The sequence below is a fragment of the Lepisma saccharinum genome, chromosome 16 (genome assembly GCF_977018435.1).
Source record: "Lepisma saccharinum chromosome 16, izLepSacc3.1, whole genome shotgun sequence".
Classification (NCBI taxonomy): Eukaryota; Metazoa; Arthropoda; class Insecta; order Zygentoma; family Lepismatidae; genus Lepisma; species Lepisma saccharinum.
The window spans coordinates 5,591,791-5,612,787 of NC_139244.1; the positions used below are offsets into that span (position 1 = coordinate 5,591,791).

Here is a 20,997-nt window from a genome sequence, read left to right on the forward strand (position 1 = left end):
GAACAGCAGAATAAGAGAAATGGCAACTTGCTGCCTGATAATATTAGGTGTCTTATTGTTGGGCCATCTGCTTGTGGTAAAACTACACTAATGGTTGATAATTTTTTATTGGCACCCAACTGGTTAGACTGGAAAAACAGGCACTTGTATGTCTTCTCTAAGAGCTTGGAACAATTAAAATATCAGCAGCTGATGAAGCTATATGATGGATTGGATATTGCTACTTTTGAATCAGATGTTAAGCCTCTTCACGAATGTCTCGATAATTCTGTTGTTGTGTTTGATGACATTATACTGGATAATCAAAACAAGGTTAGAAATTTCTTTACACAGGGGCGGCACAAAAACATTGATTGCTTCTACCTGGCACAGACTTTTTCTAAAATACCGAAGCAACTGATCCGAGACAACAGCAATTTTATATGTGTGTTTCATCAAGATCATACCAACCTCAAACACATACATGATGAATATGTAGGTGGGGACTTGAGCTACAATGATTTTTCCAAGTTTTGCAGTAGGTGCTGGAACCAGGACAGTTATGGGTTTGTCACAATTGATATGACAAGAACACCCAATAGTGGCAAATACAGAAATAAAATCAACGATTTTCTAGACGTTGAGACGTATATAAATAACCATGAAAAGGCCAATTATTGATGATCTTAAGTTAAGAGATTATCTTGTAAAAAGATTTAAGGGATGGAAATCAGAGAACCGGGGAATTTATGAAAAACACAAACAAACAGAACAGCCTGTAATTGATGCTATTAATAATTTAGGTAAGAATATCAAAACTGTTACAGAGCAGAATCAAGATTTGATCACGGAGCTTGTACCTGTAGCTGCTAGGAACATATTAGATTATCCATTCACCCCACTTTCCAGCATTCATACACCTAGTCCTGTTGCTCCTAGAAGAATTGAAGCTACTCAGGATCCTATTGAATTGGGTCTTCTTGCTCAAAAATATTTAACCACACCTAAAGACAACAAAGATGAGGTCTTTGGCTTATATGCTGACACAGAGCTTGATGGGAGCATCATACATAGAATTGGCAATTTCAGAGTAACATTTATGGGAGATGATATAATTGTTTATTCAGAATCTCGTCTCGGAGAAAAAGGTGCTTTTGTTAAATATCCTGGCACACCTGGATTGTGGGAACTGATGACTAGGAAGAGACCTGGCAGCTATACAGATCAAGATTATGAGGATTACAAAGAAATATTAATAAAATCAGATGCTCTGTACCAGAACAATGATCCCACACAAAAAAGAGTGAAGTCTAGCAGTGGAGCAAAATACAATAATTTAATCAAGCCCATATGGTCACAAATTAAGACTGGCAGTGGGATCAAACAATACAATACCCTGCCTAAAGAATTTGTGTGGGTTGATGATGTCAGGAAACTTGTAGATAGGTTGCTGGTGATAGCTGGGGAGGAAAATGCTGGCAACCACAAATTTTACAATGAAAAGGTTGGAATTATGGACATGATAAGCACAAAATTGTCTAATTTTATAGTGAATGACACTAAGGGGATTGGATATCTCATAAAAATTATTAATACTCTACCACCTAAATTTTGGAATGTCTCTGAGGGTCGGGGGCTTGTTAATGACATTATAAACAAGCTGCCATTTGAACTACACATTCCAGGCTATCAGTATTGTGGTCCAGGCACAAAATTGGAGCATAGATTAAACAGAGGTTATCCTGGTATAAATCCCCTAGATGCTGCTTGTAGAGACCATGACATAGCATACAACACACATTCTGATCTAGACAAGAGACATGTTGCAGACAAGAAATTAGAAGAGGCTGCATTTGGCAGATTTGTAAGCAAAGATGCATCTTTAAGTGAAAAAATAGCAGCATTGGGAACCACCATAGCTATGAGCACCAAACAAAAACTGGGGTGGGGGCTGTGAATATGTATATAATAAACCTACAATGAAGGCCAAGGGTGTTATGTATCAAATACCTTATGCAGGTCTTAAATCTCTTAAAACTATTGACAGTCTTTTAACCAAAAAGCAGCGCAAGAAAAAAAGCTCTTGTATTGCAAAAGGACATGGTATGAAATTGTTGCTTAGTACCCCCCAATTAAAAAAATTACAGCAATCAAGAAAAAAATCACATGTGGGGGGATTCATATTTACTATCCCGGCCATCTTAGCTGCTCTCGGGGCTGTTGGGAGCTTGGCTGGGGGATCAGCTGCCATAGCAAAAACAGTAATAGATGCCAAGAAAAATAAGGCAGAATTAGATGAGCAGAGGCGCCATAACCTGGCCATGGAGAAAAAAGGCAAAGGTGTTAAGAGAGCCATGAATAAGTTTAAAAAAAACAAGAGCCGCTTACAAACCAAGATATTGAAGCTTTAATCAAGCCACTGGGCATCAAAAATTTTAGGGGTGTGTACATGTCTGATTCTTTACCAGAACAACCACTCAACAAAGAGTGTGGCATTGTTAATTTGGATAAGTTCAAAAATCAGGGCACTCACTGGATCTGTTATCTTAAATATTTAAAAAATGAGGCATTTGTGTTTGATTCATTTGGAGGTGATCCACCTGAAAATTTAGTAAAATATTTAAAATCACCTAATCTTTATTACAATAATGCCCGTGTTCAAAACTTCAAAGATGTTAATTGCGGACATTTGTGTTTATCTGTTCTCAGATATATGTCTCAAATAAATAAACCATCAATTGAAAATTTTCAAAAGGCCTTGTGGTATCTGAAACATCATGGGGGTATTCCATCTCACCAGTCAAAATTCAATATTGAAACTCAAATTGCATGATGACATAGTGTATCCCAAAACAATAGCTCTCAGAGCATTTTACGGCATGTACCTGATCCCTAATATTACACACCACAACAACAAAATTGCAGTAGGGGATCAAAAAATTGTCATCACTCCAGGGCAATATAATCTATCCACTCTAAATGCTCAATTACCCAGAGGTATAGTGTTAAGTCAAAATTCTGTCACTCACAGAGTAGAGATTGTATCTGCTACGGAAACAGTGGATCTGGGTACTATAGGAGAGCTGTTGGGATTTGAGAACAACACAAAACTCGAACCGGCCATCAAACACACTGCTATGAATATACCTAAATTCTTAGCCATAGAGACTCTGAATATTCACTGTAATGTGGCCGAGGGTATGATCACCAAATCAAATGGCATAGGCACTCACAAACAAACTGGCATCATTGCAACATTCAAGCCTAATTCCGAATTTATGGAGCCCATCATCTACAATCCATCCCCAACATTATATTTTCCTGTGTGTCATAACAGAATAGATAATATTGAATTGATGGTCACTAATGAAAAAGAAGAATTAGTTGATTTTGCTGGAGCCACAACAACTGCAATCATAGAGATTAACATTTAAATAAAAATACATACAATGGAAAATATTGAGAGTTATGAGCTACAATCATTCCCTCCAAACAGGAGGACATTTGCAAATTTAAATCAACCCAACACAGAAATAGAGGTTGATCTTGATGTAGGGGACGGATTTATACACCCCCACAGAGCAGATCTATACATCAAATTTGATGTTGTAAAGCTCGATGGTACAGATTATCCGGCAAATTCGAATATAAGATTGGTAGACAATTTTGTGCCGCATCTGTTCTCTGAAATTGAGATCAGAAAACATGGTGTTGTTATAAACAGAGTGGATTATCCCGGCATTACCTCCACAGCTTTGGCCACACTAAAATTATCCAAAACCGAGGCTTCTTACTACAAAATAGGCGGATTTGAAGCTGGTGAGAAAATATTATCCAAGAGCCACACGGTGCTGTTTCCTATGCGCCTGTTGCCAGGATTCTTCTCGGATTACAAAGAAATTATGTGGAAGGGTGGGTTAAGAATTACATTTAGAAGAGCTGCCAATGATAATAATGCCTTGATGAGGTACAGCACATTAAACTCTACAGGAGAAGCTCTGCCCAATACCTTACCAGATGCAGGCAAATGCATTATTCAGACTATGGAGTTAAGAATCCCTGTTGTTGAATATGAGGCCAGTTATGCTCTGAAATACAAAGCTGATATCCTAAAAAATCCACAGGTTCTTCTGCAATTTTACACATATCAATGCGTACAAAAGCCCGCATCTGGTTCTTATTATGAATTTGATGCTACAAACTCATTCTCCAGCATACAATACGACATGCCGGATTTTGTGGTAGTACTGTTTCAGACTGGAAGACACAACAATCAGGAAAAAAATTCAAGTAGATTTGATAACTGCAACATCAAGAACATATATCTTAAAAATGGCAGAAATGAGGTCTTTCCTAGAGAAAATTACAATTTAGACATGTCCAAGGATGATTTCCTCAAATTATATGAGGCTTTTTCTTCCTTCAAGCGCGTCACTACTGGCAATACTGACATGTATTACACACCAGATGAATTCAAGACACGGAGACCCATGTTTGTAATTAACACTTCAAAAAGAAAACAAGTTGTGGTAAATGACAGGACAAACATTAAAATTATCTGTGAATTCCACGAGGCTTTACCTGAAGACACCATATGTAGCGTTATTCTCATAGGGGAAAAATCATATGATTATGATGTAAGAAATGAGCGGGTCACAGAGCAGTTCTAGAGGCCCCATTCAAACACAGAGGCCCTTTGGATATAAAACAACACTTTAGCGTCAGAAAATATATTACCTACCCATTTTATACCACCCCTGCTCGTAGCAGATACCTACCCAAAACACAACACATCTGCCAAAAACTGAAATACAGAAATATTGTAATAATTATTCTGTAAGTTACACACTTGTGTACAACAAGACCAAGCCTAAATACAATTCAGTTTGCATGACAATATCCGAGAAGGAATTTCCTCAATATGATGGATGGTCCCTGAAAGGGTGCATAGTGTAGATAAGAATTTTTCTTTGAGTTCCATGACAAATGACATGTAATTTCCCTCGGAAAAGGCACAGTACAGGTAATATCAACAGATATAATCACTCAGGCATACAGAAAAAAGGCAATTACTCTTTGATGATGAATAACTCTGAAAAGACGCAGTGTAGATTATATCTGTTGACATACAACTCCCGGGCAAGCATGATTAATTGTTGGCCGAAACATGGGACTGATCAAAAGATTGGAAAGAACATGCGAACAATTAATCATGTTTACTTGACCTCCATTCTATTGTATTGATCAGGCAGTTTTGCCCGTATTGTTGAGCTGATATTTTACCCAGATAACAAAACTCTGGTGATTCTTAATAGAGAATAATTTTGCTCTGTTGTATAACATTTTTTACCAAATTTAAGATCTGGGAGCTATCAACTAGCAGTAATTATTCTCAAAATCTCACGTATGGAATGCCACATCTCTCAGGACTCGAACCCAAAGCCCCTTGTTTACAAAACAACAATATTAACATTTTGCCATCAGATTTTATGAGGACTCAAACCCGAACCTTTTGATTACAAGGCAATAAAAACCATGCACCACACTCCACTCGGTCTCAGAACCCAATAGATATCAATTCAAGATTCCTGGGATTTTGACAGAAAAACATACTATAAGCTTAATTTCTGGTGTGGCCAAAAATATATCACTTTTTGACAAGTTTATGGACAAAAATCTGGCTGATGCAACTTTTGTAAGTATGCACAAATCAATCTGAAGAGCTCTTCCTTTCTGAAAAATTCCCGAGGGCATTTTTACAAAAATCTTGGATTAGGAAGAGCTCCACACTTGAGCAAAAAACTCATATGCTCATGTTAAGCAAGTTTTAAGTGTAGCAAAGCTGCTGGAGAGAAGCTCTTCCTTTCTCGCGCTGTCCGTAGTATCAAACACACTACTACCATAGTATGTTTAAAATAATATAGCTACATAAAATATTGTAATGTAGCAAAAAACCTTGAAACCTTATTTCCCTAATATAATATCCGAGTAATACACTCAAGGATGAGTAGTCAAACAGAGTTATTAAACTAACAGAACATGCAGTTTGTTTTTATTTTGCTTCTGTAGGCCTACATCATAGAAGAAGTTGCATATTAAGGAAACTGTTTTGTCACTAAACATTGATCCAAATTGTACCGCACGGTGATCAGATTTGTACCTACCTAGGTACAATTCTAATCAAATTTTATCCGACTGAAATTTCGTTCTGCTGTCTACCACCTTTCCCTATTCATATGATAATGGGCAACATGCTTACTTTTAAGAACCTGCTACACTACTGTGTGGTATTGTTATGGAACCTATCTTTTCTTTATTAATACAACTTGGTTGTAAACACTATTTCATTTACTATTTTGAAGCAAATGTGGAACTTTGACGTAGTTATTTCAGTGCAATGAAGAATTGTTAGGCATGGAGTGAATGTCTATTACAGTCCTCAAGAAACAACAGTTATTCATTTCCACAACTTGTCGTAAGTGGCTTCATGTAACGTTTCACATGCATCATACATAGATACACATAACTCGTCACATAACTTCAAACGGATTGCTCAATAAGTTACTCAAGATTCAACAGATCACGTACAGGCTGACTATTGTATTTTCTTGTGCAAGATGTGTACAATTATTATGCACATGTAGAATTATTTCTCTTGTAGTCTACGATCATTATGTTTCAGGAGAACACACACTCCCTTCATCAGACATTTATTTATTTATCAACAAAGCAACGGGTCATCAATGAGAAACCCAGCATCCGGAATCACCTCCAGCAAACCCCTCACCACATACAATCTCCAACTGTCAATCAGACGGGTACAGACAAAAGAATCCGTAATCTGATGATTACCTGATGATATTTGGGATTCATAATTTTAAATAAAAAATAATGTGACCAATTTTTTTTTATCTGAAATAAAAATAAAACAGACTGCTTCTTTTTACAGTTAAGTTGCTATCTTACAACAATGTAACATTGACAACATCCATTATATAACAGATTCTTTTTGTTTAAAAAATTGCTAACCATTGCTATAACTGTATCTCTAGTCAAAATAAAAATAAATGTCTGATGAAAGGAGCGTGTGTTCTCCTGAAACGTCACAACCAAAAACTGGTTTCTTATGCTTGTAATATCCGTAAACTACAGTGTTGTGCGATGGAAAACACATATAGTAACAAGATTAACTGAATTTATTAAGAAACTCACAAAACAACGTAACACTTTACATTATAACGAAACTACGTTCACCATTCCAGGTTCTGTTTGCACAGATTCATGTCTAGCAACAGTAGCTTGTTTCTTCTTCCTCTAGGAGGCAGCACTACATTCCTCCCAGAGTTACAAAAAAAAGAAAAAAAATTAACAAGGGTACCCGCATCTGTCAGGGGGTACCTTAATTCTGGTCGATCTTCTAGGCACATGAGAAGTGGATGTTGGTCGTGGAGCAGCGTCAGCGTCTTGGGGTTGACGGTCATCAACGTCTGGTTGAGGTGGGGTAATTTTGGAATCTGAATTTGGATTCTCCGCTGTGCCTTCTGGTCCGGGTGGACTATCATCATCCCAGGTTTCTGGATGGTTTTGTTGTCTGTGTGTCCTGTGACGAATCCAACGTGAATGTACCACTCTTTGAGTTCCATCGGCAAAGCGCACTTTGTATAGGTGAGTTCCACCCAACCTTTCTACAATATCTGCCTCCTTGAAGTTAGGTGACAAGTGCTTTGGTGATTGAATCCATACGGTTTCAGTAGGTGAAAATGTCCTGTATGGTTTGTTGTGGTTGATCTTAGGTTTCAAGAAAGGAGGAGCTTCTGTCCTCTCAGCATCTCTATTATGATCACCACGTATACAGTTCCACCATGTTGTTGGACTGAAGGTGAGTACTGAGGCTGCAGGAAGACTACGTTCGTCTCCCAACCGGGAATTCCTCAAAAACAGCAGGTACTCTGCTAACTTTGCATCGAACTGTAAAGAAGTCAGATGTGGATGTTCATGCAACACCTTCAACGTGCCAGCTTTCACCGTGCGTACGTACCTCTCTGCAAGCTCGTTGCCAGGACTGTGGTACGCCGGTATTGTGATATGTTCGATCCCAAACTGCTGGCAAAAAGAACGGAACGTGATGCTGCTGAAAGTTGGACCATTGTCGGAAACTATTGTCTGTGGAATTCCGAGAGTCGAGCATGACTGAAGAATCCAGCGTATGGTCTCTGGTGTATCTAACGACGATACTGGCCAGACATCTATCCAGCGACTGTAAGCATCCACAAGTAATAGGAACTTTCTCCCAGCCAAGAAGAAATTGTCTAAGTGAAGTCTTTGTCCTACAAATCTAGCTTCCGGCCATCTATTATCTGGACTTTTCTTGACTTTGGGACTTGAGGATTGACAAGTTTCCTTTTCAACTAATCTTTCCTTGTTAACAGACAATTCGCTATCCGATGTATGTGCAGCATCTTCACTTAACGGCACGTGTACGCTGTTCGACATCAGCTTCGTTACTTCTATACCAGCGCTAGAAGTAAAGGCTTGATCAGAATTCGACTGCAAGTGTTGAAGTTGCTCAATCTCTGTAGGTATCACTACCATAGAACTTGCCGACTCTGAGCGTAACAGTAGCGTTATCCAATCCGGAGTAACGATATCTAACCAGGTACGACCTATGAGTGGATAATTTAGATGTTCCTTGCACAAAATATCAGAAAGTGAGTAAGTCGATCCAGAGTGTGTAAGTTCCAGTTCAGCTTGTCCTTGCACTGAAAGAGCATTTTTCCCTACGCCATATAATTTTATACAGGAATGGTTAATATGTGTCGCTGGGAACCAATTCCTGAATGAATCTGCTTGGAATAGTGTGACGGCAGATCCTGTATCGAGCTTACATTCAATAAACTTGCCGTTAATAAGTAAATCCTTTAACATTGGATTCTTCGATAAAGGGTAATTGGACGTAGGTGACCGATGATGTGTGAGTCACAACTGGGAGACGACACTAGGTAACCATGTTGTTTGCTCATCAAGTGAACTTTGACTGTAAATTTGTGTGTTCAGTAGTTTTCCCTACGTTATTATTACTATTGGGCTTCTGTTTAAACTTCTCTCTCTTCCTACACCACTTTTGCCAGTCACCACGTTTCCTACAGAATGAACAAACAGAATCCTTGGCTGGACAGTTGTCTTTAGAATCATGTTTGTATGTACAGTTAGGACAGCTGTAAGCAGTATATTTCATTCCGTGAATCGTTGGATTAGGCGAACCATAAGTATGTTGTTTTGTATGTCTGTCCCCTTGCACTGTTCTTCTTGGAAATTGGGTTGAGGTGCGTGAAACTGCTGACTCCTGCTTTACATTTTCTGATCGTATTAACAATCGGGTTTCTTTCTCTAACATTTCATTTTGTAATGTCAGTTCCTGACATCGCTGAAAGGTTAGTGACTGTACTGAAAGCAACTTTCTTCTAGTAACTTCAGATCGTATGCCCAATACTATCTGTTCAACTAAAGCTTCGTCCAGATAATTGCCGTAGTTACATTTTATGGCTTGTTCCTTCAGCCTTATGACATAATCAGAAACGGTTTCACCTTCCTCTTGCATACAACGTCGAAACTTATATCGTTCAACAAACTTATTAGTCACAGGTTTGTAGTGTGACAAAAGACTATCCTTTAGACGAGAATACGACAGATTCTGTACAAGGTCTGGTGCGACTACATTTTTCAAGACTTTAAATGCCTTTGCACCTATAAAGGCGATGAGTATAGGAACTCTCTGATCATCGCTGAACTTTTGAATGATACACAACTGTTCGAAACGTAAGAGATAATCTTCAATGTCCTCTGAATCTTCGTCGAAAGCATAAAATGTCACGTTTGTGTACATATTTATGACTGTAAATCCAAACGTTTAACCTAACAACTATGAAAAGTTAGTTTTCACTTATAATTATACTTGATCTGCATCGGATCTCAATGTATCTATGAACGTGACAAAGCCCTTGTACATTTCATGATTATAACTTGTTTCCACGTTAGAAGAAATCTTGATATATATATATTTACATTACACTATTTTTATAAAACAAACAACGTAGACAGTTAATCCTTACCGTGTTATGTCAAATTGCGTCAAAGCAACACGTTTATGATTCTACAACAGCTTGTACGAATGAGGACAGTCAGTCCGAATAGAATAAACTTACGGAAATGTAAGGTTCTTGCAAATCCTGCAATCCATGAAGAGAAAGTTTTTTTTATACCGACTGCGCCATAATGTTGTGCGATGGAAAACACATATAGTACCAAGATTAACTGTTATTAAGAAACTCACAAAACAACGTAACACTTTACATTATAACGAAACTACGTTCACCATTCCAGGTTCTGTTTGCACAGACTCATGTCTAGCAACAGTAGCTTGTTTCTTCTTCCTCTAGGAGGCAGCTACATACAGGAAAATAATTCTACAATGCAAGCAATGCGTACATACAAGAAAAACTATTATTCATCTATTACAGTGAGAGAGGTACGTACATTCCAGAAATATCAAATCAAGATTCAAACAACACTTCAGAGAATCAGATTCTTGAGAAGATGCAAGTTAAACAATATAGTGCCAAATTTTTTGAAGTGGAAAATTAGAACTCGTAATACCTACACCAGTGAATTTAAAGGAAAGCTACAAATGTTAATGACAGGATGACTAATTAGGGACTCGAACTCAGAATTGGACAGCCTTTCTCGAAAGACATATGATCTCCACATAACATTGTCGAATTCTTTGCATGCACTCATATGGGATAAAGTAAACAGAGCTACACAACAAGTTGTAGAACACTACAGCAAGCTTTCAGAAAGGAGACTTGAATAGGAAATTCTACCAGCTAATTCAGGAGGAACAAGTTATATACAACAACAATGAAAGAAGGGAAGCAGTTAATGTCACTGGTAAAATAGAAACTAAGAACATTGACAACAGATTATTTATAAATCTTACGGATATTGAAGTACCTGATGAGTATATAGAAATTTTTCAATTCGGAATGAAATTTTCAGTTTGTGGTACTTATAAACACAAGGAAGATTTTGTGATTTCAATAGAGAAAGCACTGAATTCCTTAGATGATGAGGAGGAAAAGAGAAAATTACGAAGTCTCACACATGATGCTCTTGATGAACGGTTAAGTTTTGAATACAACAGAAGAAATAACAGAGGTCCAAAATACACAGAACGGGAGAAAGAGCATATAAGGTTGGGGAAAAAGTTCATAGTTTCAAGATCTGGTTGAGAGAAAACGACATTTTCTTAATAAAATCGGACAAGGAAAATAAACCTGTCCTTATCCGAATTAAGGACTATAAAGAAAAAATGGAAGAATGTTTCAAAGTAAACAATTTCACAGAAAGCTCTCGAAACCCTATAAATAAAATAATAAATGAGGTAAAGAAAGTAATTGAAAGCAGTATCACGATACCAAGAGAAATGAAGAAAAACTCATTGTCAAAAATTCAACCCTGCCGATTGCCTTAGGACTACCAAAAACTGACAAACCGGGAACTCCAATACGACCCATCATTGCAACTTTCACACATCCTGCATACAAACTATCCAATTATTTAGTTGAAAGACTTGCTATAATTAAACAACAAACACCATTCAGTGTTAAAAATGCATATGAAGTGAAAAGGAAACTATAAAATATTGTTTGGAATAATGAGTATCATATTGCACGTTTTGATGTTGAAAATTTATATCCTAGTGTCCCAACAGAAGGTGCCACAGATGCATTACACAGATGGCTTATTGAGTAGAATCATGGGAAATGGTTCGATGGTTTACTGTATGTGCAAATTAAAATGACTTTATATTTGATGGCAACATTTATCAGCAAAGTAATGGTCTATGAATGGGGAACCCAGTATCCGGAATCATCTCCCGCATTTTCCTTCATTACATAGAATGTCCAATTGTTAATGAGATAGGTGCAGATATCATACTCTACATCAGATATGTAGATGATGTGCTAATTATTGCTGAAAATGAGAACACCATCATGGACGTATTTAAATTGTTAAATGAATCACATCGTCGCATAAAATTCACTTGCGAACCCATGAATAACAATGTAATTTCTTTCCTTGATCTGCAAATTAAGACAACTGACTCAACAATTCGAACATCAGTCCATAGGAAAAAATTAGCGGGGGAAAAATAAATCCATGCCAATTCAGAACATTCACGTATAACAATGGATAATATATTTTTAATTTTTTTCCTGAGAGCACAAAGACAATGTTCTAATAATAAGGATATCAAAAATGAAGAAGAAAGGCTTTTTAATATAGCAAAAGAAAATGGCTTTCACACTAACAGAATAAACCAAATCAAAAAACAAGTCGCAAGAAAACTAAAGGAAAAGAGAAATACAGACAAAGATGAAAAATCTGTTGAAAAGAAATTTGTGTGCATTCCATTCCACAAGGGATTCTCACATAAAATTGCCAACATTTTTACAAGATTTAATTTAAAATTGTTTTTAGATCACCAAGAAGTTTGGAATGTACATTTAATGAATTCAAAATGAGAAACTCTCTACCAGATGTGGAAAGCACAGGAATATATAATATAAGTTGCTATATATATTTTCAACTTGCTACCATTTTCATTATTTAATTTATTCCAGTGTTCTTCTGTAATGAAGGAAACTTTCCAGACATTCAACTCTATGTTTCCCAATAATCTTTTTAAAACCCTTCTCTTTTTAAACAAATGTTTCTCTTCAATGATGTGAGCTGACAAACCTGTTCTTGGGTTTCGATTTATAATGTCCAAATCGTGTTCATGCCATCTTATTGCCATTTTCCTTGCTGTTTGTCCCACATAATCCTTCGTGTTTACGGTTATTACAAGCATAAGAAAACAGTTTTTTCTTTGTGATGTTTTAGGAGAACACACGCTCATCAGACATTTATTTTCATTTTGACTAAAGATACAGTTATAACAATGATTACTAATCGAACACGATTTGGACATTATAAATCTAAACCCAAGAACAGGTTTGTCAAATCATGTCATCGAAGAGAAGCATTTTGATTAAGAAGAGAAGGGTTTTAAAAAGATTAACGGGAAACACAGAGTTGAATGTCTGGGAAGCTTCGTTCATTGCAGAACACTGGAATAAATTAAATAATGAAAATGTTAACATAGATCCAGTATGGAGTTTTATTTTTCACAAATGGAGTAAGCCACCATCTTTAAAATTTAATGTAACAGAAAACATCAAGAGACTTTGTGAAAACAATGATGAATTTGAATTGCCTGATGATATTTGGGATTCATAATTAAATAATAATAATAATAATAATAATCTGAAATAAAAATAAAACAGACTGCTTCTTTTCACAGTTAAGTTGCTATATTACAACAATGTAACATTGACAACATCCATTATATAATGGATTCATTTTGTTTAAAAAAATTAGTAACCACTGTTATAACTGTATCTTTAGTCAAAATGAAAATAAATGTCTGATGAAAGGAGTGTGTGTTCTCCTGAAACGTCACAAAGAAAAAACTGTTTTCTTATGCTTGTAATAACTGTAAACTACAGAATAATTCTACAGGAAAATAATTGAACTATGAAATATTTAAATGTGAACCTATAAAAATTGACGAATATAACATTGACGATATTTCAGATTTTTCAAGAATTTTGATTTTCTCCTCCCTCCCTGTCTTTGAGTGGATTAACAATAACAGAAAGTGCTGCTAAAACTTTGATATTATTATGATAAATGTTTCTAAATTGTGCTAGGATTTTTTATTAATTACTTTTCTGGGGATAATTGTAATTCTGCATCTACTTTTCTAGAGTTTTGAACTTGCGTTACTTATTCTTAACAGTATGTAATAGTTTAAATTTCCCCCCAAAATTGTTTAAGATTGTGCAACAAACGACATGGGTTCAACATAGAACTTAAAAAGGTTTGAGAAAATTGTTTACCTCCAACTTTCTACCGATTTCCTACCATAAAATCTCCTGACGAGCTAAATGGGGCAAGATGAAGAAAATATAGAGGATGGATCGTAGCATGGTTGTAAAAGAAGCTTGCTGCTGGATTGGCATACTCCCTTTCGTTTGAAACATGTCTGCTGCCTGCTGGTGAAGTAGAAATAAGATTTGGACATAATATCATTCTATTTCCTGAGAACATATTCCACTGAATTCGATTTCCCTCTCCCAGGGACTGACGTTTGCAGATTATGGTAGATATTTACCATTATGCCAAAAGCAGGGTGGCTGCGGTGGTTCAGTCGGTAACGCGTCTGACTACCATGTTAAAGGTCCCGGGTTCGATCCCCGGCCGGTTCAAATCTGGGAAATTTTCTAATGGTGGAAGCGGCCCTGGCGCCCACCCAGCGTCGAATAACATGGGTACCTGGGGGAAACCCTGGGGGGTAAAGGCGGTCAGGGGCGTGATGCTGATCACATCACCCCCACTCACGACCGGATCAAGAAAGTGTGGGGCGTTACCCCCACACCCCCTATATGCCCTAATGGCGTGGTGCTATGCACAGGGGAACACTTTACCTTTTTTTTTTTTTTTTTTTTTTTTTTGCCAAAAGCAGGGTCTTAAGTGCCAACAAATATCAAACTGTGCTTGGTTTAGTACCATTTTGCTGGGTTTGGCAACGCTGATTGAGGAAAAACTTGCTGGTTCCTCAGTCCTCGCTGATCTTCACAAACCTTGCTGCCCATCCCTTCACTGGCCCTTCCAACCCTCACCCATGGTGACACGATTAGAGGAAAGTGCCCGTTTCAGTAGACCAAACCCACAGAAATTCATGGGACTCGCACCCAGTGACTTCACCAGCATATCGTGAAATGAAATACCCGGAATGCCGATGTCTGTCGCCATATGTGGCAGAAAGTTCTTAGTAGAACGAGATGTATGTGATGAGACCTTACACCGATAGGCCTCACTGAGGTAATATTCACGGCTTTTAAATCCTTCCGGAGGTTTAATTTCTCACACAGGGTGTGGTTCACAGTTGACTGGGCCACGTGGAGTCATGTGGCCATCACACATTGTGTCGGGAGGTTTCCTTTAGTGCCATTCGATGCAGCTTCCGAGACACGGGTGGCATCACTGCAGTACACACTCCCTTCCTCGTCCCCCTCGTCCCCCTGAATAGCTGGAACCTCGTGGTTTTTATGCCGCTTGATTATGTTCTTGATGGTCGTCAAACCCAAGGCACATCCATGTTCTTTGCACTGTTTCTGAATTTTTGACACCGAATATTTGGCGTGGAAAAGTGCAACTACGTACCCTTCCCAAAAACGTGTTCACCATGATGCACACAACACACACTCGTGATAGTGCCACGATACTACAGGCTCTAGCCGTCCTCCCATGCTTTTAACCGTTTGGATCGGTCGATTCTATGCACAGGGGTGACGGTTCAAAATCGGACACATATACGCGGATCAACCTTCTGTATAACATTAACCTGAAAATATAACTTATATATCATAAGCCTAACCATTGTTATATCTCGCCGCATGTTGTCTCTTGCCACTTCCACAGAGGCCATTTCTGCCTCCGACTTCTGCAGCCTGGCATCCAGCGAGGCCTTTTCCTCTTCGGCTGACTGAGCCCTTCTAGATGCTGACTCCTGAAGATCCACCTGGCGATTCAGCTGCTGAGTCAGCAGGTTCACTTTCTCCCGCAGTGCTTCCAGTTGCTGGAAAGTAATGATAGATTGATTTTTAGAGTATGGGCACATTAAGACAGGCTATTTTTACCCATCATGCAATGCGGGGATAAGCCCTTAACTTAAACAAAATTGAGAGCAGGCCCTTAACAAGAAAATAAGAGATGTCTGTTCAAAAATTCCTTATTCAATTTTTAAAACTAATTCATTCCTTCGTTACTTAACAAGAACCGAAACTATATGGTTTCTGAGAACTAGTAAAAGCCGAGACTTTAAAGGGGCTCTCAGCACACAGAAGAACAAACACAGGACAACACAACTGCAGAGGATTATCCTCTCTGTGGATCCAGGCACCAGAATAGAATAGAGTAGAGTTGCTTTGGTTGAGCAATCATGTTTCAGCCTTGCAGGTTCTCTTACAACAAACCCTTATTAAATACATATTACAACTGACACTTTACACTTTCTGAAAATCAGTTACAGTAGAAAAATATAGGGGGGGAAAAAAACATATACTTATAATCACGGTGCAAAATCACTGTAGATTGGTTGGGGAAGGAGGAGAGAGAGAGAGAGAGAGAGAGAGAGAGAGAGAGAGAGAGAGAGAGGAGAGAGAAGAGAGAGAGAGAGAAGAGAGAGAGAAGAGAGAGAGGAGAGAGAGAGAGGAGAGAGAGAGAGAGACACACACAATTTTATTATTAATAATCAAATCAATTATTAAATAATTAAATTATATTATAATTGATTGATTAAGTTGGAGTTTTAAGTCCATTTTGTGCACAGTAAGGCTAATCGGGACTGGACTTACAGTTTAAAGTGAGTTCCGAACCACTATGTGCCTACCGGGTGTTGAAAATTATATTATAAAATACACAATACACTAGACTCTCGCTAATCCGGCCCTCAATAGTCCGCCCTCTCAGTAGTCCGGCCCACATCCGGCCTGTAGTCACTCAAGCAGAAATGTCACGCACAACAATGAATTATCGTGTTCAACAATGTTGTTAGTTAAAAATGTTAAACAATGATATACATACCTACAGTATTTGAAATTGTGACTTTCTTACCGTAAAGTTCAGTACATACTATGGCTTCTAAAAGGAAACACGTAAAGTACAGCCTGTATAGTCCCTATGTGTTTAAACTACATAGTAGTACGTAATTTCCAACCCTCTCAATAATCCGGCACTTCCGTGAATTCGGCACCCATATGTGCAAGGAATGGCCGGATTAGCAAGAGTCTAGTGTATATCAACTGTCCATTTAAAATTCAATTCTAAATTGAAGATTTGAGTTTAGTACTATGAACATGAACCATGATTTGCATGGCTAAGGAGGGAGGGGTAAAAAAGAGACAGAAAGAAGATAATAGTTTCCTACACAAAATTCACATCTAAATGCTATTACGTGTTTTATTAATATATTTATATACTTTGGGATAGCTGACGAAAGGCGATGAGAAATGGAGAAGAAATAACTAGGACGAATTTCTGAGTTGTGGGGATTGCTGGGTTCAGTGTCCTTAGAGATGAGGTTCTTTGTTGAAGGTTTGCCAGAAGGTTTGCCAGAAGGTTTGCCGAAGGTTTCCCGGAGGTTTGCCAGAAGGTTTGCCAGAAGGTTTGCCAGAAGGTTTGCCGAAGGTTTCCCGGAGGTTTGCCAGAAGGTTTGCCAGAAGGTTTGCCAGAAGGTTTCCCGGAGGTTTGCCAGAAGGTTCGCCAGAAGGTTCGCCAGAAAGTTCGCCAGAAAGTTTGCCGAAGGTTTGCCAGAAGGTTTGCCAGAAGGTTTACCAGAAGGTTTGCCAGAAGGTTTGCCGGAGGTTTGCCAGAAGGTTCGCCAGAAGGTTCGCCAGAAGGTTCGCCAGAAAGTTCGCCAGAAAGTTTACCAGAAGGTTTGCCAGAAGGTTTACCAGAAGGTTTGCCAGAAGGTTTGCCAGAAGGTTTGCTGGAGGTTTGCCAGAAGGTTCGCCAGAAGGTTCGCCAGAAGGTTCGCCAGAAAGTTCGCCAGAAAGTTTACCAGAAGGTTTACCAGAAGGTTTGCCGAAGGTTTGCCAGAAGGTTTGCCAGGTTTACCAGAAGGTTTGCCAGAAGGTTTGCCAGAAGGTTTACCAGAAGGTTTGCCAGAAGGTTTGCCAGAAGGTTTGCCAGAAGGTTTCCCGGAGGTTCGCCAGAAGGTTCGCCAGAAGGTTCGCCAGAAAGTTCGCCAGAAAGTTCGCCAGAAGGTTTACCAGAAGGTTTGCCAGAAGGTTTGCCAGAAGGTTTGCCAGAAGGTTTGCCATTTACATGCCCCTTCAGACATAAATACAATCTTTTGTATCAGAGTGACACGACAAACCACACATGATTCTTGTATGTCACTTGGACTGGGCCTTTTTCTTCACAGCATTCATTCATCATCTTGACCTGGTCTGTTGGTAGCAAATGCAATGGCAAAGCATCCTATAAGATATGTTTGGCCTATATGTTTGTCTATTTATGAATTTTATTACTTAGTTTTATTTTTAAAATGTTTAATATAGAAAACTGAAATTCTAGATCTTACGGTAATTACCGCAAATTTCCATCCCCTGCCAGTACTTAATCCTTACATACAGTGAAGCACCTTTGCGAAGGACTTCTCTCATCCTACAACATCCCATGTAATTAATGCAGGAAGTCTAATTTCAGGGGCAGGCATGCCTATAACATGCAAGATGAGGCTGGGCTCGCAGTGCTTCCTCCCTGGGTCCTTCTCCTACATTAATTTCCAGACAGGGATGACAAGTCATCGAAAAATATCATAAAACTGTGTTGAGTTGGTCTTAACCAAAAATTGTACTTTAATGATGTGTTATAGTTCAAATCATATTACAGCATTATTGTGTATTCTTGTTACTTCGGTATGACTGATACTTATAACTAGGGTGCAGACTTTTGCCTGCTTGCCTTTTTAATTGCTTTGTAGTAGAACATAAGGTTTAATGTTTAAAGTTCGTTTCATGGTGTTTGTAGTTCAAAAAAGCACTTTTATAGTACCTATAAATGCCTATTTTGAGGGTCAGTGCATATTTGGCATAATCGTGCCTAAAAATACCTATTCGGTCATTTTTGCTAACTTCAGCTTTCTTTATGTGCATTTAGTTTTCCCTACAAAAGGTACGCCTTTGTTTATGTTAAACTGATTGAAATCTGGTATTCACCAGATGTTACCAAATCTCCTTTAATCAGGGTAAGCAAACTGGACAACCTGTTGGTGACTCATACTTGGACAAAACAATGCTAACCCATCCCTTTTTTCCCCACCTGAAAGTTTCTAGAGTCAATAACTACTCATTTGCTTTGTTGTGTGTGAAAGAAAGTTAAGTACATAATCACGTTCATGTGCTTAAAAATGTCAAAACAAAAGATGGCCAGAAGTGTAGCTATTAATGAAAAAATGGATTGCCGTAGAAGCCTGTTTTACCACTGGCGGGAAATTTTATTTTTGTTATTTAGCGACACTTTTCTTCACGTTTGGCTATTGCAACGACGAGGATGAATAATGTGTGATGAAATTCATGAAGAGACACTTGCAATGAACACCTAGGTCGTAATTCGAACCCGACACACCTGGTGTTGTTGCCTTGTTGTACTATCCATTCTACCATGGAGGTCGGCCCCACACGGAAAAGTAATTTTCTGTCAAGCTTGTATGAAGTAGATATGTTTAACTGATAAATTGTTTTACAAACAAGCATTTCTTTCCCACATGGCAAATACTTATGGACTTGTTCAAAATCTCAGTTGCTGACGTAATTTCGGACTCCTTTGAAAATGTTATCCTATCTCACACATTATACTGAAACAAAGATAAATAGCGAACAATGCACACTGTGACGATCCGTTGTCTTTATTTATTTATTTATTACGTCTTGTTTATCATGGCGAAGTTAAGGCTTTGTAGCCCTTTCTACCACTTAACCATGTTTACATCGAAATTTGATCATATGAAAATTAGAAAACAACATTTAACCATTACATAGAAAGGTAAATATAAAAATAAAGAAAGAGAAATATAAAATTACAAAGACAGTAGTCAGGGATTTGAAATATTAAGGTGAATAAGGGTTTTACCTCAGTTCTGAATATAACAATGCTAAATTATGTGAAAAACTTCAGTTAGTGGCTTTGTGTTGAATATAGAGAATTACATTAAGCAGTGCTTGTAGTGGAAAATGCACTGCAATGCTAATACACTATGTCTGTGAATTGGAAGAAGAAAATCGAAATAAGTTCATGTCGCAAGGCTTATTTTAGTATTTTTTCTTATTTTTAGCAGCTTTTTAAGTGCCTATTTTCATCATTTTTGTAGCCTATTTACCTGCCTATTTTATAGATTTTTAGTGTCTATAAATCTGGACCATACTTATAATGTTCCTATCTCATAACCAGGAACAATGGGGATTCCATTGATGTGCAAAGTTCACTCATGTCTTGCAAGTTATCTCTGATTTCAGTGAACAGTAAAATATACATACAGTCCAGTGCATGTAGCTGGTGTTATGGCAAGTAACAGCAAAATGTAAAGAATTAAAAAAGTCGTTTCAATAAAATGACAACATTGTTAAATACGTTAATGAACACTCTTGCCGTCGAGTAGATATTGCCTAGGACGTTTTTCCTGCAGCCGACAGAAGCGAAGAGGGAGGCCGTTCCGCTATCCTGAAGAGACAACAAGGGAGAAGAGGGCGCCAATGCATGGAAAGAGTGGGGAAGGACTTTGGTGTATTATTCATATGCCTGTTAAGGGGCCCTGTTGCCGTTCAGACCCACCGGGGCAGCCAGTGTTGTTGCATCGGATTCGCAGAAAAGAGCTAAATCCTGCCTAAAATAGGAATACCATTTCTGTGAAGGAACTAGAGGTAGACTGCAGAGCCAAGGCTGGATTGAACTACAACTGAGACCAGTTAGGTAATAGACAAAAATAGTGTTATTTTGTGTGATTCGTGATTTGGACAAACCTTGCTCCAAAATACTAAGTTGGCAACTGTAGTACGTACAGCTGGGTTTCCCTTCCACGAAGGAGTGGAGTTCTGTCGTCTGCTCAGTGCTCACCACACAAACGTCAAACTGACCTGAGAAAAGTGTGGTTCTTCTTCTTCCCCTTCGCACCTCATTGCAAAGAAACGGAGACAGATGAAGAATTGACAAGGGTCTATCACCATTCATTGGATTTTCGTGGTAACTGTCTCATGAGTGGTAGTTGATTCTAGGAGTGTTTGTGGCTAAATCACTGTGCTGATTGCAAAACAAGAACGAAATGAACAAATATCTAGCTCGAAGACATGT

At 38.1% G+C, this 20,997-nt stretch overlaps 1 protein-coding gene across 2 annotated transcripts in view; it reads right to left on the minus strand.

Moving 5' to 3' along the window:
- Positions 1-20,997, minus strand: part of LOC146000216 (coiled-coil domain-containing protein 170-like) — a 101,903-nt gene that overhangs the window by 44,925 nt on the left and 35,981 nt on the right. For both annotated transcript variants that reach the window (XM_083137613.1, XM_083137614.1), the window contains exon 9: positions 15,524-15,724. In XM_083137613.1, coding sequence (XP_082993739.1) covers positions 15,524-15,724 — 201 coding nt within the window. The remainder of the gene's footprint in view (positions 1-15,523; positions 15,725-20,997) is intronic.